Source organism: Cervus elaphus, chromosome 7 (assembly GCF_910594005.1).
Source record: "Cervus elaphus chromosome 7, mCerEla1.1, whole genome shotgun sequence".
In the NCBI taxonomy this organism is placed as follows: Eukaryota; Metazoa; Chordata; class Mammalia; order Artiodactyla; family Cervidae; genus Cervus; species Cervus elaphus.
The window spans coordinates 29047441-29071183 of record NC_057821.1 but is presented as its reverse complement, the minus strand read 5'-3'; the positions used below and the strand labels follow the sequence as shown (position 1 = coordinate 29071183).

Genomic DNA, 23743 nt, shown 5'->3' with positions numbered 1-23743 from the left:
CCAGCCCAGCATTTCATATGATGTACTCTGCATGTAAGATAATGAGCAGGGTGACAATATACAACCTTGACGAACTCCTTTCCCAATTTGTAACCAGTCTGTTGTTCCATGTCCAGTTCTAACTGTAGCTTCTTGACCTGCACACAGTTTTCTCAAGAAGGCAGGTCAGGTGGTCTAGTATTCCCATCTCTTTAAGAATTTTCCACTGTTTGTTTTGATCCACACAAAGGCTTTGGTACAGTCCATAAAGCAGAGATGTTTTCTCTCTTGCTTTTTCCATGATCCACGGGATGTTGGCACTTTGATCTCTGGCTCCTCTGGCTTTTCTAAATCCAGCTTGAACATCTGAAACTTCACGGTTCAACTCCTGTTGAAGCCTGGTTTGGAGAATTTTGAGCATTACTTTGCTAACCTGTGAGATGAGTGCAATTATGCGGTAGTTTGAACATCCTTCCTAGCAGGAGGGGAGGGATCAGGGCAAAGTCCCAGGTCCCTGGAGCGCAAGCCGCTCAGGATCTCAGGCTCAACGGCGGAGTCAGGGGCTGCGACGTTCCGTGTTGGGGATTCCCCGTCTCCCCGAGTTTCACTTTCTCTCTCACAACCTGTGTTTAGCCCTGCTGCCTGGACACTCGTGACGCGGCCCCAGTTCTCACTGCCACTGGGTGCCCGGTTTCTAGAAAAACCGATCAGCGTCTCCACGGATCCCGGTTATAAAGTCTCCACCGACCCCCCAGACTGCTTCTTCCCAGACCCAGAGGATGCGAGTCTTGGGGCCGGGAACGCTTCTCCTGCTCCTTTCGGGGATCCTGGTCCTGACCGAGACCCTGGCTGGTGAGTGCGGGGTGGGGAGGGAACGGCCTCTGCGGGGAGGGTCGAGGGGACCGCCCGGGAGTCTTGGGGGCAGTAACCCAGGGACTGAGCGACCCCGACGCCCCTGCCCAGACCCGCCTCTCGCCGGGTCCCGGCCTGTCCCTTCTTGCTTCCCGACCCCTCCTTTCTACCTCTTTCGAAGATCGGGCCTGTTTTCGACCTCTTCCATCTCACTGGCCCTACGCCCCCCCGCCCTCCCGGCCTCGTGGTCTCGGGCCCGGGATCCGCGCCGGGAGGAGGGTCCGGTCGAATCTCACCCCTCCCCGCCCCCAGGCCCCCACTCCCTGAGGTATTTCTACACCGCCGTGTCCCGGCCCGGCCTCGGGGAGCCCCGCTTCATCTCTGTCGGCTACGTGGACGACACGCAGTTCGTGCGGTTCGACAGCGACGCCCCGAATCCGAGGATGGAGCCGCGGGCGCGGTGGGTGGAGCAGGAGGGGCCCGAGTATTGGGATGAGGAGACGCGAGTCTCCAAGGACAAAGCACAGATTTTCCGAGAGGGCCTGAACACCCTGCGCGGCTACTACAACCAGAGCGAGGCCGGTGAGTGACGCGGACCCGGGTCCAGGTCACGAACCCCATCCCCAGGGACCGGCCGGGGTCGCCCCGAGTCTGCGGATCCGAGGGTCACCCCAACACTGCGGAACACGCCCGCACCCCGACCCGGGAGGAGCAGGCGGGACTTGACCCGGTTTCATTTTCAGTTTGGGTTTAATCACCGCGGGTGGTCGGGGCGAGTCAGGGTCTCACACCCTCCAGCGGATGTCGGGCTGCGAAGTGGGGCCGGATGGGCGTCTCCTCCGCGGGTACAGGCAGGACGCCTACGACGGCAGAGATTACATCGCCCTGAACGAGGACCTGCGCTCCTGGACCGCGGCGGACACGGCGGCTCAGATCACCAAGCGCAAGTGGGAGGCGGCAGGTGTTGCGGAGAGCCGCAGGAACTACGTGGAGAGCGAGTGCGTGGAGTGGCTCCACAGACACCTGCAGAACGGGAAGGACACGCTGCTGCGCGCAGGTACGAGGGGCGCGGGGCCTCCCTGATCTCCCCTCGGGCTGGAGCCGGCTTTCCACGAGAGAAGAAAGTGGGGTCCCTGTGGGAACAGCACCCCAGGTTCTTGTCAGGAGAGGGAGGAATCTGCCCAGGTTTGATATTCTGTACACGAGAGTCACCCAGTGGCCCTACTGCTCTGAAGGACAATTAAGGAATCCCTGAAATAGCGGATCCCTGAAATAGTGTCTTTGAAGAAGAAGCAGGAAACAAACCATCCCTGAAATAGCGGATCATCGGTGCCCTTTGACCCTGGCCACCATTTTGTGATCCATGAGTTTCTCTCTCAAAGCCTGTTCTCACTGGAGAGCATTTTAGGAGGCCTGACTCCAGCTTTTCTGAGTCATTCAGCCTCCACCAGACTCAGGACCTTTAGACTGTATTCTCCCCCTAACATTTTTAGAGCGCCTATCCTAGTCTGTCATCCTAGAAATTTCCAAGGACTAATACAGATCATCCCTGATCTCTGATTTGAGGCTGTTATCTAGCTCTTGTGCTGATTTTTTCAAAACCATGGTCCTGAATGTTCTGTAACTCAGAGGGTAAAAAAGTTCGTAATAGTCTGGGAATCTGATGTACAGCCTGGTGACTATAGTTAATAATAATCCTGTATTGTATACTTTAAAATTGATGTTAATCATTCTCATCATCCTTGTCAAAGACGGCGCACATAAGGCAAGTTGAGAAACACATTAATTACCTTCACAGTGTACATATATATATATATATACATATATATATATATGTATATATAAAAGCAACATGTAGTACACTTTAAATGTGTACAGTTTTTGTTAAGTATAGGTCAGTAAAGCTGGGGGGAAAAAATCACTGTTCTGTCCTTTCTCAGGATGGTCACATGACGCTGCTTCAGTGACCTGTGGAGGTAACACAAACTTTGAATTTTCTGATTCTTCCTCAGACCCTCCAAAGGCACATGTGACCTATCACCCCATCTCTGACCGTGAGGTCACCCTGAGGTGCTGGGCTCTGGGCTTCTACCCTGAGGAGATCTCACTGATCTGGCAGCACAATGGGGAGGACCAGACCCAGGACATGGAGCTTGTGGAGACTAGGCCTTCAGGGGATGGAACCTTCCAGAAGTGGGCGGCCCTGGTGGTGCCTTCTGGAGAGGAGCAGAGATACACATGCCGTGTGCAGCACAAGGGGCTTCAGGAGCACCTCACACTAAGATGGGGTAAGGAGGGAGATGGGACTGAAGCTTCCTCTCAGACAAAGCAGGAGCCCTTCAGGACTCAGTTCAGCAAGGTCAGGACTCAAGCTGAGGTCAGGGCCCCTTCCCTTTCCTCCACAGAACCTCCTCAGACCTCCTTCCTCACCATGGGCATCATTGTTGGCCTGGTTCTCCTCGTGGTGGCTGTGGTGACTGGAGCTGTGATCTGGAGGAAAAAACGCTCAGGTAGGGAAGGGAGGGAGGGATCTGAGTTTTCTTGTCTCACTGGAGGTTTCAAGCCCAGGTAGAAGTTTACCTGCCTGGTTACTGGAAAGTACCCTCCGCACACATGTGGAGTCTGGAGCTGATGCTAACATTTTTCTTTTCTAAAGCATGTATGAAAATGAAAGAGAAATTTTTCACCTTCCTAATTCCAGTTAGGGACCAGATTTCCAGTACATGAAGGTCAGAGGGAGATCCTTGCTGAGGACAGACCTCCAGGAGGGCAGGTGGTCCATTCCTTACACGTCTCCCTTCTCTGTGTTCCTGATCCTATCATGAGTTTTGACCACAGTTCCAGAAAGTTCTCTGGGGTTCAAGACTAAAGAGTTACCTTTAGGATCTCATGACTCAGCCTTCTCCCTGGCCTCTCATGTGATATTTTCTTCTCACAGGTGAAAGAGGACGGATCTACACCCAGGCTTCAAGTAAGTATGGAGGGGGTGATTCCTGAGACCCTTGTGAGGGTGCAGACAGGAGGCCATGGGGGACTCACCCTCCTCAAAGTGCCTTCTCTAGTTTCTCTCCTGTGGGTTCTGACCACATCCTGGTTTTGTTCCCCTCCAGGCAGTGACAGTGCCCAGAGCTCTGATGTGTCTCTCACGGTTCCTAAAGGTGAGACCCTGGAGAGTCTAGATTGGAAGGGAGATTGGGGCAGAAGGGACACACTGGGTGGCAGGGATCTTTGAGTGGGACATGCGAGCATGTGGGGGGCTGTGGAGAATGTGAGTGCTTACATGACTGACCTGAACTGTTTCCTGATTCTTTTCTCTAACAGTGTGAGACAGCTGCCTTGTGGGGACTGAGTGATGCTCGGTCCTGCTTTGTGACGTAGATCCCCAGATCCCTCTTTCTGCAGCTGCATCTGAATGTGTCTGTGCTGCTATTAGCATAATGTGAGGAGGTGGGGAGACCGGTCACCGCTCTCCATCGGGCCCCCTCCCCACCCTGACCTGTGTTCTCCTCCCTCATCCACTGTCCTGTTCCTGCAGAGATGGGGCTGGGCCATCTCCATCGCTGTCAGCTTCGTATGCACTGAGTAATGTTGTCTTATTTCCTTATTGAAGATAAAATCCGTATATATGAATTTGTTTTTTGTAATTGGTGCCATGAAGGGGGATTGGATAATAAAGATGAGGATTCCTAAAGTTTGAAAGAGGAAATAAATTGAAACACTGAGAACCTTCCAGAACCATTCACGTTTGCTCTGCTGAGTCAGCTGCAGGAGGGACAGGTGGAGGCTGTGAGGAGCTGAGTGTGGACAGGGCCTGTGCCCAGTCTGATCAGTGCCTGGAGGGCATGCATGCACTGCCCATGCACTGCCCGTGGTCACTCCTGGACTGGGTCCTCTTCTCCATTCCATTGTCCTTGTCCCTTCAGTAAATGCTTGTCCCACCAAGGACCTGTGATCATGGACTCAGAAGTCACCTGGGCCTTGTTGTATCTCCAGCACCATGGGCAGGGTGCGTTTCTTCAGTGGTTAGCCTAGGATCAGGCCTTGGTTCAATACTTAGCTCCTGTCATTTTTGAATGTGTTTATATTTTGCTTATTTAGTTATTGCTATTATTGTTGTTGGTGTACTGACTGTTCTATTTCATGTGTAGAGTTCTGGTCCCATTCTTCTCTGGGTGACCCCATCTCTAACAGCAGCAGGGGTCACTTTGCCTGTGATTATCCCCACAAGTCCAGGGGATGCATGCACACAGGATCTCAGCAGTGTCAAGAGAGAAATTTTAGAGGCATCCAGTTCTTGCCCTCTTAGAGATTTTGCTGGATTCTTCTTTCCAACTTTTCTCCATCTTTTTAAAGGAATCACATCCTGGAACTTACAAAGAGGAGGGACCCAATCGTTTCATATCTTGACTTAATTCTTGCTGGACTTCTCTCTTCTCTGCAATCTTCTGCCTCTTCTGCCCTCTTCTGCCCTTACATCTTCTAAGGCTACTGTTGGCTCCCATCTCAACTCATGGATTTAGAAAGCAGTGTCTAATAAAATCACAGCAGGTTGAATATAGGAGCTGGAAGTGAAGGATCTTCCTTTCTGAAGAGACAAAGAGCCTTGTGTGTGGTGTGCAGGCTGATTGGTGTGGGAGGGAAGGCAGATCAGCCTTTGTGAGTAAAATATAGGCAGCATTGAGGTCAATGCTGTCGGGAGTCGCCGGGATGCACCCAGTCCTTGACAAGGTCATGGGACTAGAGAGGAACCTGCAAGGCAGCTCTTTCTCACATGGGGCTGCCCCAGGGGCCCAATATGTCCCCTCCGGAGCCACCGGGATGAGAAAGGAACCTGCAAGGCAGCTCTTCCCCTCGAGGTTGTCCCGGGGACAAAGTCACGGGATGAGAAAGGAATCTGCAAGGCAACTCTTACCCTCGAGGTTGTCCCAGGGGCCTGGTATATCCCTTTCTTCCTTCTGTCTTACTGTTGTTGGGCTTTCCATTAATTTTTGGAAATGATAATATATAGTAATAAGGACTTGTTGGAAAAGTCCAAGCCTTTTTGGAAATGCTCAAGATTGCTCTGGCTCAGGACACGACCATAAACATCAAGTCATAAAAGAAAAGGCCACAGGTATAGTTTGGCTGCTTGCTTAAAAGATTATAATGTTCTAGAATAGAAAAGAGTAGAGGTGTTTAGATTTAGAAGTAGATATACTGCTTTAGTTTACTTGCTCCTTGGTTGAAAGGGTTTTCTCTATTGCTATTTCCTTGCTGCTATTTGTTCATTGTTTCCCTTTCTTTAAACAACATGGGATATTATGGGTATTTTTGTAAAATTAGAAAATGGGGTATATAGAATTTTAATAGAAGATTTATATTAACCAGTTTTACTGCCATTATCTTACTATTAATAGAGGTGTTTTGCTGCTTTAGAGGTGTTTTTGCTGTTTAATAGTTAATCATTGTAAATTGAGATTTTGTGGTTTCAGGTAAAGAAAAATATCAGGTTTTTCTCATGGTACTATTTTCAGACATGTCAAACATGTTACTGTGACCCTTCCCATGTATTGTTTTATTGTCCAAAGAATTTACACTATGCCTGAGATTTGTGGAACATTGTTTTTGTTAGAGTGAAAATGTTAGGCCATTGAGGCAAGAAGACTATGTATGGGACATTTAAGTATAAACCCTGTAATCGGAAACGTTCTAGATGAATGCTTAGGGGCAAAACCTGGGGAAAAAAAATATTGACAGAAGCACAAACCAATATCTGATGTAATGTGTGGTGACTTAAGGGGGAGGTAACATTCATTCTATAAAAACTGAGCTATCCTAAAAATAAAAAAAAGCTACCTCTTCTACTCAACGTCTGTGTGTGTGTGTCTGTCTTCTTCCTCGCCGATGCCACTCATCCCTTGGGTACTCCTGGTCCTGCCGGGGCTGGACCTCAGCACAATGCCAAAGGATGTTGTGCTGTAACTGCCAAGAGACAGCATGTGGCCTGAGGTCACATTAATAAAGACACTGTTTCTAGAATAGGGAAGTGCTTTACTGACCATTCATTGAACTGATATTTGTTGTGTGATGGAGACATGACACACTATTTTTTAATTTAGGAGAACTCAATGAACTAACAACAGACAAACCTTGTCCGCCATGTGAGGTGTGTTCTAGGGAGAAGGGGCAGAGCATGTGCTATCAGCCTAGTAAGTGAGGGACTGTTTCCCTTACAGGTTGGTAAGTGCTCTGAGGAAGGTGACCCAGGGTATAAGTGTGTGGGGACAGGGAAGGTGACAGTGTTACTAGTGTGGACAGTGGGCCTCATTGAGAAGGTGACATTTAAGTAAAGATGTGAAGAACATGAAGGAATGTCCACAAGGAGGTCTAGGGGAGGTTCTTTCCAGGCAGAGGAGCCTCCAGTGCAGATGCACGAGGGCAGGAGGGTGTTCAAGGGAGAGCCAGGAGGCAGCTGTGGCTGAAGGAAAAGGAATTGCGATGAGATCCCATCTCTGGCCAGATCCTGTGTGCCTCCAGCATAATAGAAGGGTGTTGATTTTATCTCAGTAAGCTATGGAGTTATAGGATGATGTGAACAGAGGAGGACCTGGTGTGACTGCTCTCTAGAAGCATCAGTCAGGCTGCTGTGCAGAGTCAGGAGGTGAAGGGCGAGGGAGGTGTAGAGGAGCCTCTAGGAAACAGTGCAGGGTCCAGGGTCAGGGTGCTGGTCCTTGTCTGGGGTGTGAGCAGGGAAGATGATGGTGAGTGAGTGGATTCTTGATTTATTTTGAAAATGCATTTTACAGCATTTCCCAGTGGCTTAAATCTGAGTTATGAGAAAGGGTGAAGGAGTACCACAAAATTTGAGATTTGCAAGTAAGCATGTGGGGCACCTACAGTGGAAATGAGGGGACTCTGGAAGGAGCATATTTGAGGAGGCATCACCATCAGCATTTGGTTTAGGAAAGTGGCAACTGAATTACATTTACTAGTCTAGGGTTCAGGTGAGATGACTTGAGTGGAGAAATAGATGGAAGAGGTGACACCATATAAATGATGTTTAAAGTCTTGAGAACAGATGAGGGGACAGATGAGGGGAGAATTGGCTACAGAAGCAGAAGGACAAGGACTGAATTCTGAATCCCCCGAGCTATGGGAACTGATCAGGCCACACACCTGAGCAGACGGCACCATTCTGACACCAGGTCTAGATGGCACGTGGAAAGGGGTCCTGAAGGACATGAAGGAATGTCCTTCACCTGCACTCCCCTTAGAGACAGAAGGTCTGGAATAGACTTGTAGCACGGTTGGTGCTGATCTTCAGATCACACATTTCAGAGCAAGAACACAGATCTGGATTCCCACCTGGCTGTGCCCCGCCTCCCCTTACGGCTTGTTCATAATAGATTCCCAGACTCCGTGCCCTACACTCTGAGATGGTGGATCTGGGGAGAGTCCTGAGTATTTTGTAACAATCTCTACAAGCAGTCCTGAGCAGACTTGGATCCACTGATGTTAAAGATCAGAGAATGATTAAGGTGGGGAGGGGTCTTAAACACACATTTAAATGTTTATTTCCTGAGAGGAAAGAAATAAAACATTTGGTACGAGTTACATGGTTTCTGCCGTGTGCTATCGCCAGGCTGAAAATTTAGGAAGTGATTATCATCTCACCATAAAGAGTCTCTGAGTTGCTAAGGGAGTAGATCTAAATTTTCAGAACACATGCAAAAGATGTAATGAGTGACATGATTCAGTTGTCAGACAAAGCTATGGTGGTGATTATTTTGCAGTACAGAAGTGTGTCAAATCAACAATTGTACACCATAAACTGACTCAATATTGTATATCAATCATAATAAAGCAGAAGGAGAAGTCTCTGAATCCTTGCTCTCTGAGATTCTGCTACATGGTATTCTTAGGTAATTCTGGGTGGGGGAAAAAATATTTCAAATTGTTCTAAATGGAACAGAGAGAGGCACACTTGTGGTTTCGGGTTTATTTCAGGGAAAACCGCTGACCAGCCCTGAGGCACAGCCAGGAACAGACTCCTCACCCCACCCTGGTCGGGTCCCACACAGAAACCCCTTCCCCTCAGGTGAGCACAGACACCACTGTTCACAGTGCTGTCAGCCCTGATGCTGGACAACGGACCCCGTGACTAGACCTGCTCTCTGCTGCTCTGACGCCTGGACGACACACGGCCGCCTCTGCCACGCGTGCCATGTGTGCCTAAAGCATCCGGTGCGGTTCCCGTCTCTCTGTGGCACCATGTCGTAAGTAAGAGTCCAGCATGTGGTCACCTGCCTGGTGGAGCCTCAGCCTCTTTCTACCTGCAGGAATATTGAGGAAGCAAGGTTTTCTGTCTAATGGAGGAAGGTGTCTGCCTTCTACCAAGATCATCAAGTGTGAAATTCCCCTCATTTGGGAAGAGGGTACAGATTCTGGGGTTGGAGAAGGAGAGTGAGGGAGTGGAAAAGAATGACAAATTTCAATTTTTTGAGCAGTGAACTAGATCAGAACTTGGTCTGCTACATTGTAACCAGTCATGTTGGATGAATGCCTCACTGATGTCTTTCAACTTCTTCTGTGACGTTCCCTTATGAGGGCCAGTTCCTGTCCACTCTAGTTTATACTCTCAGATAAGCGGAGTGCCCTTCTGAGTGATGAAATGATTGCTCAAAATGTCCTCCAGCTGCCGTTGTCTCTTTCCAGGCTTATATACTGACATGTTACTGCATGTTAACCTTTATAAGTTAGGCAATGCCAAAGAAAGGCAATGCCAAAGAACGTTCAAACTACTGCACAATAGCACCCATCTCACATGCTAGCAAAGTAATGCTCAAAATTCTCCAAGCTAGGCTTCAACAGTATGAGAACCTAGAACTTCCAGATGTACAAGCTGGATTTAGAAAAGGCAGACGAACCAGAGATCAAAGTGCCAACATCCGTTAGATCATAGAAAAAGCAACAGAGCTCCAGAAAAACATCTACTTCAGCTTTATTGACTACACCAAAGCCTTTGACTGTGTGGATCACAATGAACTATGGAAAATTCCTCAAGAGATGGGAATACCAGAACATCTTACCTGCCTCCTGAGAAACCCATATGCAGGTCAAGAGGCAACAATCAGAACCAGACATGGAACAACAGACTGGTTCCAAATTGGGAAAAGAGTACGTCAAGGCTATATATTGTCACCCTACTCTTTTAACGTATATGCAGAGTGAATAGTGAAAGTGAAAGTGGCTCAGTCATGTCTGACTCTCTGCGACCCCATGGACTGTCCATGGAATTCTCTAGGCCAGAATACTGGAGTGGGTAGCCTTTCCCTTCTCCAGGGGAATCTGCCAACCCAGGAATTGGACCCAGGTCTCCTGCATTACAGGCAGATTCTTTACCAGCTGAGCCAAAAGGGAAGCCCAAGAATACTGGAGTAGGTAGCCTATCCCTTCTTCAGTGGATCTTCCCGACCCAGGAATCAAACTGGGGTCTCCTGCATTGCAGATGGATTCTTTACTAACTGAGCTATCAGGGAAGCCCTATATGCAGAGTACGTCATGCAAGATGCTGGGCTGGATGAAGCACAAGCTGGAATCAAGATTGCAGGAAGAAATATCAATAACCACAAATATGCAGATGACACCACCCTTATGGCAGAAAGCAAAGAGGAACTGAGGAGCTTCTTGATGAAAGTGAAAGAGGAGAGTGAAAAGTTTGGCTTAAAGCTCAACATCCAGAAAACTAAGATCATGGCATCCCATTCCATCATTTCATGGGAAATAAATGAGAAAACAATGGAAACAGTGGCAGACTTTATTTTTTGGGCTTCAAAATCACTGCAGATGGTGACTGCACCCATGAAATTGAAAGATGCTTGCTGCCTGGAAGAAAAGCTATGGCCAACCTAGACAGCATATTCAAAACCAGAGACATTGCCTTGCCAACAAAGGTTCATCTAGTCAGAGCTATGGTTTTTCTAGTAGTCATATAGTGATGTGAGAGTTGGACCATAAAGAAGGCTGAGCACCAGAGAATTGATGCTCTTGAACAGTGGTGTTGGAGAAGACTCTTGAGAGTCCCTTGGACTGCAAGGAGATCAAACCAGTTCATCCTAAAGGAAATCAGTCATGAATATTCATTGGAAGGACTGATTATGAAGCTGAAGCTCCAATACTCTGGCCACCTGATGTGAAGAACTGACTCACTGGAAAAGATTCTGATGCTGGGCAAGATTGAAGCCAGGAGGAGAAGGGGATGACAGAGGATTAGAAGGTTGGATGGCATCACTGACTCGATGGATATGAGTTTGAGCAAGCTCTGGGAGTTGGTGTTGGACAGGGATGCCTGCTGTGCTGCAGTCCATGGGTTGCAAAGAGTTGGATATGACTCAGCGACTGAACTGAACTTTTGTATTTCTTTGTATGTACATTTTTATGGGGAAAGTATCTATAAAATTGATTGATTTACATGCAACCCACACAAAAGTCTTTTAAGTACTAGTTTAGACACCAAGATATAATCTCTAGTCCCTGAGGTCTAATAATCCAACAGTCTTAGCAGATCCAATGACATGATAAAAATGCTCATCTTTTTCTTGGCAATTACCAGTCTGGGTCAAGGTCGTTTACTTGCTTATGCTCACTGTCAATGTCTGTATTTTTCTTATTGTGAACTGATGACAAGCATGTCACAAACCAGCACTGGCTCACAGAAGAGATAAAGTATCACTGGTTTAGGTGGACTTGTATTCTGACAGCTACCCTAGTGCCAGAAAAATAGCGGGATTGAAAAAATATAGGCCTTGGAGATTCCACTTTTAGTAACATGGTTGACCTGGTTTTAAGGCTTACTTGTCCAGTGAAAGCAAATAAAAATAATAGATTAAGTGTAAAGTTTCCATAAGTAGAGTACCAAGAGAATCAATGTTTAGCCCAAAACATAAACGTAGGCAATATTTCAGAAGGAGAAGTCAAGACCATAGCCTTGACTATACAGACCTTTGTTGGCAGAGTGATGTCTCTACTTTTCAACACACTGTCTAAGATTGTCACAGCTTTCCTGCCAAGAAGTAATTGTATTCTGATTTTATGGATGCAGTCACTATCTGCAGTGATTTTTGAGCCCAAGAAGAGGAAATCTTTCTGTGGAAAGCTCTTAAAAAGATGGGAGTACCAGACCACCTTATCTGTCTCCTGAGAAACCTGTATGCGGGTCAAGAAGCAAGAATTAGAACGCTGTGTAGAAGAACAGAGTGACTCAGGATTGAGAAAGTATGACAAGGTTACCACAGAGCTTTCCACAGTTTGTTATGATCCACAGTCAAAGGTTTTAGTGTAGTCGATGAAACAGAGGTAGATGTTTTTCTGAAATTCCCTTGTTTTCTCTGTGATCCAGTGAATGTTGACAATTTGATGTCTGGTTCCTCTGCCTTTTCTAAACCCAGCTTGGACATCTGGAACTTCTTGGTTCGCATTATTCTGAGGCTTAGGCATGCAAGATTTTAAACATGACCTTACTAGCGTGGGTTGTTGTTCAGTTGCTCAGTCCGACTCTTTGTGAGTTGTCTGACTCTTTTCGACCCCGTGGATTGCAGCACAATAGGCTTGCCTGTCCTTCACCATGTCCTGGAGCTTGGGCAAACTCATATTCATTGAGTCAGTGATGCCATCCAACCATCTCATACTCTGTCGTCCCCTTCTCCTCCTGACTTCAATGTTACCCAGAATCGGGGTCTTTTCTAATGAGTCGGCTCTTTGCATCAGGTGGCCAAAGTATTGGAGCTTCAGCTTCAGCATCAGTCCTTCCAGTGAATAATCAGGATTGATTTCCTTTAGGATTGACTGGTTTGATCTCCTTACAGTCCAAGAGACTCTCAAGAGTCTTCTCCAACACCACAGTTCAAAAGCATCAATTCTTTGACACTCAGCATTCTTCATGGTCCAACTTTCACATCCCTATATGATAACTGGATAAACCATAGCTTTGACTAGATGGACCTTTGTTGGCAAAGTAATGTCTCTGCTTTTTAATATGCTCTCTAGGTTGGTCATAACTTTTCCTCAAAGGAGTAGGCATCTTTTAATTTCATGGCTGCAGTCACCATCTGCAGTGATTTTGGAGCCCAAGAAAATAAAGTCTGTCACTGTGTCTATTGTTTCCCCATCTATTTGTCATGAAGTGATGGGACCACATGCCATGATTTAGTTTTTTGAATGTTGAGTTTTAAATCAGCTTTTTAAGTCTTCTTTCACCTTCATCACGAGGTTCTTTAGTTTCTCTTCACGTTCTGCCATAAGGGTGGTGTCATCTGCATATCTGAGGTTATTGATATTTCTCCCTGCAATCTTGATTCCAGCTTGTGCTTCATCCAGCCTGGAATTTCACATGATATACTCTGCATGTAAGTTAAATAAGCAGGATGACAATATACAGCCATGATGTACTCCTTTCTTGATTTGGAATCAGTCTGATGTTCCATGTCCAGTTCTAATGTTGTTTTTGGACTGCATTCAGGTTTTGCAGGAGGCAAGTAAGGTGGTCTGGTATTCCCATCTCTTTGAGAATTTTCCACAGTTTGTTGTGGTCCACACGGTCAAAGGCTTTAGTGTTGTCAATGAAGCAGAAGTACATGTTTATGTGAAATTCTCTTGCTCTTTCTATGGTCCAATGGATGTTGGCACTTTGACCTCTGGTTCCTCTGCCTTTTCTAAATTCAGCCTGAGCATCTGCATGGGAGATGAGTGCAACTGTCTGATGGTTTGAACATTGTTTAGTACTCCCCTTCTTGGGAACTGGGATGACAATTGACCTCTCCCAGTCCTGTGGCCACAGCTGGGTCTTCCAGATTTGCTGATATATTGAGTGCAACACTTTGAGAGCATCACCTTTTAGGGTTATGAATAGCTCTACTGGAATTCCATTCCATCCACTAGCTTTATTGAAAGCAGTGCTTTGTAAGGCCTGCTTGACTTCACACTCCAGAATGTCTGGCTCTGGGTGTCTGACCACATCATCATGGATATCCAGCTCTTTTTCTTACAGTTCTTCCATGTATTCTTTCCATCTCTTTTTTTATCTCTTCTGCTTACACTAGGTCTCAGCCATTTCTCTCTCTTATTGTGCCCACCTTTGGGGAAAATGTTCCCTTGATATTTCCGATTCTTCTGAAGAGATCTCTAGTCTTTCCCTTTCTGTTGTTTTCCTCTATTTTTAAGCATTGTTCATTGAAGAAGGCCTTCTTGTCTCTCCTTGTTATTCTTCAGAATTCTGCATTTAGTTGGGTGCATCTTTCCCTTTTTCCCTTGCTTTTCACTTCTTTCTTCAACTATTTGTAAAGAATCCTCAGATAACCATTTGCCTTCTTGCTTTTTTTTTTCCCTTGGGATGGTTTTGTTCACTGCTCCTATACAGTATTACAGACCTCTGTCCATAGTTCTTCAGGCTCACTGTTTACTAGATCTAATCCCTTGAATCTATTCATCATCTCCACTGCATATTTGTAGGGGATTTGATTTAAGTCATATCGGACTGGCCTAGTGGTTTTCCCACTTTCTTTGGCTTAAGCCTGAATTTTGCTATAAGAAGCTGATTATCTGAGCCACATTCAGCTCCAGGTTTGTTTTTGCTGACTGTATACAGCTTCTCCATCTTCAACTACAAAGAACATAATCAATTTGATTTCAGTACTGACCATTTGGTGATATCCACGTGTAAAGTCGTCTCTTGTGTTGTTGAAAAGAAAGGTCTTTGCTATCATCAGTGCATTCTCTTGGTAGAATTCAGATAGCCTTTGCCCTGGTTCACTTTGTACTCCAAGGCCAAACCTGCCTGTTACTCCAGGTGACCCTTGACTTCCTACTTTTGCATTCCAATCCCCAATGACGAATACATTTTTTTTTCTTTTGGTGTTAGTTCTAGGAGGTCTTCTAAGTCTTTATAGAACTGAACAACACCAGCTTCTTCAGCATCAACAGTAGGGGCATACACTTGGATTACCATGATGTTGAATGGCTTGCCTTGGAAACAAACCGAGATCATTGTGTCATTTTTAGGTTGCTCCCAATTACTACATTTCAGACTCCTTTGTTGATAATGAGAATTACTCCATTACTTCTATGGGATTCTTGCCCACAGTAGTAGATATAACGGTCATTTGATTTAAATTTGCCCATTCCCTTCCATCTAAGTTCACTGCTTCCTAAGATGTTTATGTTTATTCTTACCATCTCCTGCTTGACCATGTCCAATATACCTTGATTCATAGACCTGATATTCCAGGTTCCTAAGCAATACTGTTCTTTGCAGCATCAGATTTTATTTTCATCACCTGACACATCCACAACTGAGCATATTTTTCCTTTGGCCCAGCCGCTTCATTCTTTCTGGGGCTATTAGTAGTTTTCCGCTCTTCCCCTGTAGTATATTGGACACTCTCCAACCTGGGGGACTCATCTTTTGTTGTCCTACCTTTTTGTCTTTTAATACAGTTCATGAGGTTCTCATGGCAAGTATCCTGGGGTGGTTTGCCGTTCCCTCCTCCAGTGGATCACGTTTTGCCAGAACTCTCCACAGTGACCCATCCGTCTTGGGTGGCCCTACACAGCATGGCTCATACTTCACTTCAAGCCCCTTTGCCACAAGTGCTACGGCTCACGTTAAATGAAGCACTGATGCCTGAACCACCATGGAACCTAAGACCACGTTCATGGTTTGGGAGTAACCAGGGAAAGCAGGGAAGGAGGAAAAGTTTCTTCCCTTGAAGATCAAAATTCAAAAATTTACATCTGCTCCATCATATAAGCCAGAAATTAACCATGAGGACAAGCAGCCTCAGAGAGATTGGAGAATGAGTATATTGTAAATCTGGGTGACTTTGTCTAGGAAAAAAACTCTATTATTATGGAAGATGAAGGATTTTTTCCTATACTTAAATATTTAAAATCAGCAGTGGAGAATCATTATCACCAATATCTTAAACTGAATTAGATTTGTATTTTAAAAATAGAATATAGTCTCAGAATATATTACTAATTGATAACAAAGTTGGAGATAGAACGTATGGGAAATACCACCCAATAAAATGGACTCTCTCTCTAGAACACTGTCTAAACTGTAACACTTACCTTGTCCAGGGAGGGGAAGTGGAAAAATTTTGGATGGGATGGAGGAGGAAATTTACTTTTCACTGTAACCTTTTATGTCATATGAACTTTTTAGACTTCATGCATATATGAGTCAGTTGAAGAAAACCCCACACTGATTTGTTAATCATTTGTTATGTGGTTACTATATGTCAGGCTGTGTACTGGGTCCTAGTGAGTGACACATGAAGGGATTCACATCGGGGTGGAATGACCTGTAAATGCAACTTGGTCTATAATTAGTTGTTGGGAAACAGCTTCCAGGAGGGAGGGAACTGATGGAGAACCTACTGTGTGTCAGGAGTGGCGCCCCCTGCTGGGGACATGAAGAAAACTGAGGTCTATGCTCTGGTGACCTAAACCTCTCACCCTGATGAGGGGCAGTGCCAGTCCATGAATTCCCTGGACCCCTGATAATCTGTGTTGTCCTTGTGTGGGAAGTGAGTTAGGACCACGAAGGAGATGAAGAGGCAGGAGGCTGGGGTCCTGGGCTCTTAGGACTCAAAGCAGAAGAGTACTCTTCGAGGCTTCAAAGTGTGGCAGGTGTGTGCTGCCTGGAGAGGACGGGTACCCTCCTTGGTGTCCTTGAGTGTAGGTCTAGCGAGGCGGAAGGTCATTTTCCTGCCTCTGGAAAATGTTAGGGGACCCCTGGCGCAGACTCATGCCTGGTCTCCTTGTCACCCTTGTGGCCTCCAGGCTCCCTCCAGGTCCTGTCCTTTGATCTCTAGGAACCACCTTCATAGCCGCCAGCTGGGCAGGTCTTTTTCCCCAGCTGTTGGGCCAGTCTTTCTGACACAGTGGTCCCACTGTTTTAGCAAATAAATGGACAATGTCCCAGTACCCCTGACTGTGAGCCGAGGATGGGCTCTCCCTTCCTTGAGTCTCCCTGACCCATCGCCTCCCCCAGCATCGTGTATGGGGGTGTGTGGAGTGGGACTGAGGTGGTGGTATTTCTCTGGAAGAGAGGAATTCCTTTAATCTCCTGCGTTCTCTCCTTTTCTCTTTTCCCTTCTTCCACCTGTACTTGAGTCACACCATACTTGTAAGGATGTGAGAGTTGGACTATAAAGAAAGCTAAGTGCTGAAGAATTGATGTTTTTGAACTCTGGTGTTGGAGAAGACTCTGGAGAGTCTCCTGGACAGCAAGGAGATCCAACCAGTTAATCCTAAAGGAAATCAGTCCTGAATATTCATTAGAAGGACTGATGCTTAAGCTGAAACTCCAATACTTTGGCCACCTGATACAAAGATTGACTCATCTGAAAAGACCCTGATGCTGGGAAAGATTGAAGGCGGGAGGAGAAGGGGACAACAAAGGATGAGATGGTTGGATGGCATCACCGACTCAATGGACATGAGTTTGAGTAAACTCTGGGAGGGGGTGATGGACTGGGAGGCCTGGCTTGCTGCAGCCCATGGGGTTGCAAACAGTTGGACACGGCTAACCGACTGAACTGAATTGAACTGAACTGATACATGCATTTTCACTAAAATACCAAAAACATAAGTATAGTTTACCAGCAAAATACAGAGCTGACACCTGTGTGTTTATCATCCGGGTGGAAAACAGAGCCTCTCCCAGCGCCCAGGCCAGAAGCCCCTGTGCCCCTCCCCACCCAGACCCCGCCTCCCTGTGCTCTGGTCCCCGCAGTGACCCTCCCCCACCCTCTCCTCTCGGGTTCCTCCCCTCCACACCCGTGGCCTCCATCCCATAAGGTCATGTTTCCAGCCTCTCCGCACTTCTCCAGGAGCCTCCCCACCTTTACAGGCACTTTGGGATCTCCTCCCCCTCCCCTTCCTCCCCTCTTCTACTGCATCCTAGGAATGGAGGTTCCAGAGCTGATTCCCTGGAGGGAGAGTCCATAAGGCTGGCAGTAGCCAGATGAAGGGGCAGTACTTGGGCTTCAGGATCCCATCCCTTGGTAATGAGGACACCCTGTATGTGAGTGGGCTCCACCCTGGGCCTGGCACTACAGCCCTGATAACTGATCCTCTCTGAGGTCAAAGTCCTTGGTTATTTAGTGGGGAGAGAAGTGTCCATGTCAGGGTGTATTTTGGGTGACAGTTCAGGTGTTGATTTTGACACTGATGGACACCAGCTTGTGTGCGCAGCACTGACCCGCCGCTGGGAGCCTGAGGAGAGCCTGGGCAGGTCTCTGGGAAGGAGGTCAGAGGGGAGCGCAGGTGTCCAGGCATCAGCCCTGTGGCCACACGGGGGCACGGCCACTCTTCTCTCCAGTTCTGCACGGGGAAGGCAGAGGGTGCACTGTGGTCTGAGTCCGACAGAGATGGCTGCCCTGGTCCAATGAAGGGGGCGAAGGTGCTTTCTGAGCAGCTCTGGGGTCAGGCTCGAGGGTACAGCAAGGATTAGAGCAGAGGTAGAGCCCTGGAGCCCTCCCTGTGTCTCAGGTTTCCATCTTTTCTCTCCATGTCTCCTCTCTGAAGCTCATTGATGAAAACATCCTGGAAAGTTGATAATCGCTTCTTCCATTTCCTGTTCGTTTCCAGTTGATATTAAAATGTGCTTTCATTTTAGCATAGTTTGAGATTTACCAAAAAGTAGCAAAGTTAGTAGAGAGTTACTATATATCCCACACTGTGTGAGGACTTTTTATACCACCATCATACATGCCTCACATACATACATACAAGCTGATGACCAATATTGATAGTGTTACTAACCTCCAGTATTTATTTGAACTTCATTAGTTTTCCTTTAACCTGACCCAGGATCCTATCAAAGACACTTATTAAGTCTGGAAATCACATCTCCTTCAGGCTCCTCTGGCTGAGACAGTCACACAGACTTCTCTTGTTTTGGATGACTTTGATGTTTTGGGGAGTACTGCTCAGAGACATAGTAGAACATCTTTCGATTTGACTGGGGCAAACGGTTTTGGGGAAGAGGATCACAGAGATGAGTGACATTCTCCACTCACCAAGGGTATACACTGTCCACCCGAATATCACTAATAAGTTCACTTCATTACCTGGCTAAGGTACATTTCCCAGGTTTCTTTGTGAACTTCTATTTTTACTTCCCCACTTTCACCCTGTAATCTTTAGAAGAAAATCACTGTGTGCAGCCCACACTTAAGGGGCGCTTTAATATACACACTGGTGTGCAGTGGTTTGTGCAAATATAAGTTTTCAAATGAGTTGGAGAAATACTAGATTGATCAGTAGACAGGATGGAGAGTTTCTGTGTAGCTTTGTTAGAAACTGCTGACTCATTTCTCGTGGTTGCACTGCTTCCTATTCCTGCCCCAGTGAGTGAGGGTTTCTGCTGCTCTATGTCCTTCTGCTGCTCCAACCTTGGCATCACCAGTTCTTGGACTGTAGATGTTCCATCAGGTGTGATGCACATTACTGTCTTTGTAATTTACCTTTCCCAACAACATAAGATGTTTAGCATCTTTTCATATACATTTCCATTGTTATATCTTCTAGAAGAAGTGTCTGTTCAGACTTTGTTTTTAAATTGTTATTTTCATTTGTTGAGTTGAGGAGTTCTATGTATATTCTAAAACAAAGTCCTTTATCAGATTTCCCTGGTGGACTTCCCTGGTGGCTCAGACGGTAAAACATCTGCCTACAACGCAGGAGACCCAGGTTCCATCCCTGGGTTGGGAAGATCCCCTGGAGAAGGAAATGGCAACCCACTCCAGTACTCTTGCCTGGAAAATCCCATGGACGGAAGAGCCTGGTAGGCTACAGTCCACAGGGTCGAAAAGAGTCGGACATGACTGAGTGACTTCACTTTTTTCTTTCACTTTATCAGATAAGTGAATTTATAATAATTTCTCCCAGGCTGTGGCCTGAGCTCTTCTACTGACCTAACAGTATTCAGTAATGAACAGTATACTTTTCTGGAAAGAAAAATGAAAAATGTCTAACTACACTTGTTTCTGAGTAGAGGACTTGAGTGAATGGGGAATGAGGGGGAGAACATGAATTATTTATTTTTGTATATGTCTGAGTATCTTTTCAATTCTCTTGTGTGCTGGTAAGTAATGCTTTCAAAAATTACAAGGGATTAAAAATCCCATACGTTTGTAAACACTTGACAGGTCACCTTCAGCTCATACCCTAGGACGTACATTCTGATCCTCTAGCTGGGCTGGAGCTCACCACCCATCTGTGTTATTCTTCTGTTGGACATAAGTCATCTCACAGAAGATCAGCATCAGACAAGGACATCTGCGTGCTTGACACAGAGAGACAAAACCAGAACACGACGGCATTCTATCCGAGCTCAGACCAACCAGGCAGCCCTGTGCCCTCACCATGTACCAAACCTCCCCCTGAGCTGATCCAGAGACCACAGCCTCCTCCCAGTCACCGCTGTGTCCTCGCTCTAGTCTGCCCTCCCTACAGCAGAGGCTCATGAGGTGCCCAGTCCTAGAATTGCCCCCGCTTCCTGACAACGCCCAATCTGGAGTAAGCCAGTCCTGCATAGATGCTTCTCAAAATCAAAGCCCACATCCTGTATATCAGCGGTCCTCAACTTTTTGGCACCAGGAACTGATTTCATGGAAGACAATCTTTCCATGGACCGGGGGTGGGAGGAATGGTTTCAGGATGATTCAAGCACAGTATATTTATTGTACACTTTACTTCTAATCTAATGTTGGCACTGATCTGACAGGAGGTACTGGTCCAAGCTCAGAGTTTGGGGACTCCTGGCTGTATATGTTCTAATACCTTACAAGGATACTATTGTCCCTGATGCTCTGTGATCTCCCTTGCTGTATCCAGTATAAATCCAACTTGACTGCCCACAGATTTGCTCCTGGTGGTCTTTGGCTGAAGAACAATGAGTCATGTCACCTGTTTGCCAAAAATTTTTATATGTCTCCATTGGAATAGGGGCATATGTTTGTATCTTGTGAGTAATTGACATAGGAATGATTTATATGCTTTGATCGCTTTTCATCTTTGGGTCACAAAACTCTTCATTCCACAAGTGTAAAAAATTCATGGATATTTTTGTCTAGGAGAGAAGGGTCCAAGGGAGAAGGGAAACAGAACTGATGGAATTTGGGGAGAAAGTATAGCAGGAGCTGTAAGTAAAAAGTAGTAAGGTGGTGAATTCTAACATCGCATCTTCTGCTTCACAACTTTACAAGTATGTACAAGTCCCACAAAGTATTGATATCTGTTGTGCTCAATAAACACATCCTCATGGGCTAAATGAAGACTTCTGTATGTTTATCAAGTTAACGAAAACACCAAGAGCTCAAGGATTATATCCAGTGATGGGCAGTTTTGAACACTTACGACCTTAAGGTGGTAAACCATGGTTTGGCTAATGTCTGAACACTCTGTTAAAATACACATTAAGGAAAATTTCAGAGCATGCTGTACTTTAAAGCTATATCTAAGACCTGCACAGACAAATCCATGACTTCAATATTAAGATTATTTTAATGTGCATCAACCTATGAGTCACACAGTATCTTTTAGGGGAAAGAGACAGGAGATTAATTAACAACATTCTAGCTATGCATTGACTAGTATGCTAGGTAGTAGCCACATATTGCTATTTAAATTAAAATAAATAAAAGTGCTCAGCACAACAGAAACCTTGAGGTGCTAAATAGCCTCATCTAGCTCCTGGCTACCTGACTGGACAGCACAGACATAGAACAGTTCATTCACCACAGGATGTTCTGTTGGAATAGACCACTCTTCATGATTTGTGGGCCTCAATTCAGGTTCATTAGACCACATGAGATGAAAGGGCCATATTATTTTTCTTAGACACTATGTCAGATTTCTGTCTGGGATATGAATACATACTAAGCTTGTGTGTAACAAAGTCAAACTAGGTTATGAGTGGGTCTGGCGCCTTCAGGTGCAAACTGTACCCAGTTCCAAGGGGGAAACACCTGTCCCCCCACCTTCCTTCCCAGATTGAGGACACTCTCTGGCATCACTTTCTAGGGGGTGAGTTCTCTCCTGGAGCAGCCCAGGGGCAGGGCCCTCAGTTAAATTTGGGGAGGCAGAGAGTCCAGCTCAGGAAAAAGCATTCACCAAAATAAAGAGGAGGCAAAGGCAGGGATCAGTTGAGAGACGCCCTGGTTCATTCAGAACAGCAGTTCTCAGAGTGTGGTCTGTGGAACCCTTGATGTCACTGAGACCCTTTCATGAGATCCCTGAGGTGAAACCTACTTTCATAGCATCACTCAGATATTATTTGACTTCTTACTATGTTGACATTTGCCTTGATGCATAACTTAGCAGTAACAGACTATGGTAGCAAACTGCACTAGTAATTATTTTCATCAAAACTTTCTTGCAGGAAAAAGAAAACTAATAATCAGGTTTGCTTTAAAACATCCAGAATGATAAAAATTCTTATGTCCTTAATAAGTGAAAATGAAAAAAAAATGGAAAAGAATATATATATGTATCCACATGTATAAGTGAATCACTTTGCTGTACAGCAGAAATTAACATTATAAATCAAATATCCTTCAATAAATTTTCTAAAATAAATTAAATAAAAATCCTTATGTTTCCTAATCATCACTCTTAAATACACATTTTGAAAGTATCTTCTGTGTTGACATGGAAAATACACACCGAGCACTTCTACTACATTTCAAAGTCCTATGGCCCAAGAAAAATTTCTGTGTGCTCTGAACTACCCTCTTTTTCATGGAAAACAACTGGTATTGAAAGAATGAATGAGCAGAAAGATCTGTATAATTTAGTAAAACAATGTATTACTTTGTAAAAATCTTGTATTAGTAAAAGATATGTTCAATGAGCAAAATAGGCTTATGGATTTTAATGTACAGAATAGAAAATAGTCAAGGATATTGTTTCAGGTGCACCGTGGAAAAAACTTTTGAGAAACTACAATTTGTATAGTTTTACTTTTGTATCCAAGATGAACATCCACAATTATCTGAAAAGATTATGAAAAAATACTACTCCTACCTATGTGGGGGCTTTTTCACTTTCACAGACTACCATCAAAATAACAGATTCAGTGCAGACACAAACCTGAAAATCCAGTGGTCTTCTAGTGAAAGAGACAAGAAAGATACTTGGAAAAAATGTAAAAAGCTCTATGCTTCTCACTACCCTGTTTATTTTGGGAAATAGTTATTCATATTAAATGCATGGGTTATTAATATTATTCTAAATAAACTAACAAAAATTGTATTATTCATAGTATGGAAAATATGCATAGAAGTGGTCACATAATACTATCCTTAGGGTCCTCACTAATTTGTAAGATTGTGTAGATATTTTAATCAAAACCTCAAATAGCCCCAGAGCTAGGACTCAGGGAGACAGGGGGACAAAGAGTTCTTGGAGGGGAGTTCAGTTCAGTTCAGTCGCTCAGTCATGTCTGACTCTTTGCGACCCCATGGACTGCAGCACGCCAGGCCTCCCTGTCCATCACCATCTCCTGGAGCTTGCTCAGACTCATGTCCATCGACTTAATGATGTCATCCAACCATCTTATCCTCTGTCATCCCCTTCTCCTCCTGCCTTCAATCTTGCCCAGCATCAGGGTCTTCTCAAATGACGCAGTTTGTCCCATCAGGTGGCCAAAGTATTTGGAGCTTCAGCTTCAGCATCAGTCCTTCCAATGAATATTCAGGACTGATTTCCTTTCGGATTGACTGGTTTGATCTCCTTGCAGTCCAAGGGACTCTCAAGAGTCTTCTCCAACACCACAGTTCAAAAGCATCAATTCTTCAGCGCCCAGCTTTCTTTACAGTCCAACTCTCACATCCACACATGACTACTGGAAAAACCATAGCTTGAC

The 23743-nt window shown here is 45.5% G+C and overlaps 2 protein-coding genes across 26 annotated transcripts in view; both read left to right on the top strand.

The window, feature by feature from the left end:
* Positions 1-23743, top strand: part of LOC122697341 (BOLA class I histocompatibility antigen, alpha chain BL3-7) — a 256855-nt gene that overhangs the window by 219476 nt on the left and 13636 nt on the right. For 3 of the 25 annotated variants that reach the window (XM_043908103.1, XM_043908082.1, XM_043908086.1), the window contains exon 8: positions 4153-4560. The exons of 12 other annotated variants lie outside the window; for them this stretch is intronic. In XM_043908103.1, coding sequence (XP_043764038.1) covers positions 4153-4157 — 5 coding nt within the window. In that variant the 3' untranslated portion in view covers positions 4158-4560. Of the gene's footprint in view, positions 1-649; positions 832-1143; positions 1414-1612; positions 1889-2843; positions 3120-3236; positions 3342-3769; positions 3803-3941; positions 4079-4152; positions 4561-23743 lie in introns of those variants that run through there. 10 more of the 25 variants (XM_043908083.1, XM_043908088.1, XM_043908084.1 and 7 more) reach the window with 8 other exon arrangements.
* The window catches only part of LOC122697345 (BOLA class I histocompatibility antigen, alpha chain BL3-7-like), a 101343-nt gene that overhangs the window by 72823 nt on the left and 4777 nt on the right, over positions 1-23743 (top strand). The window lies entirely within an intron of this gene.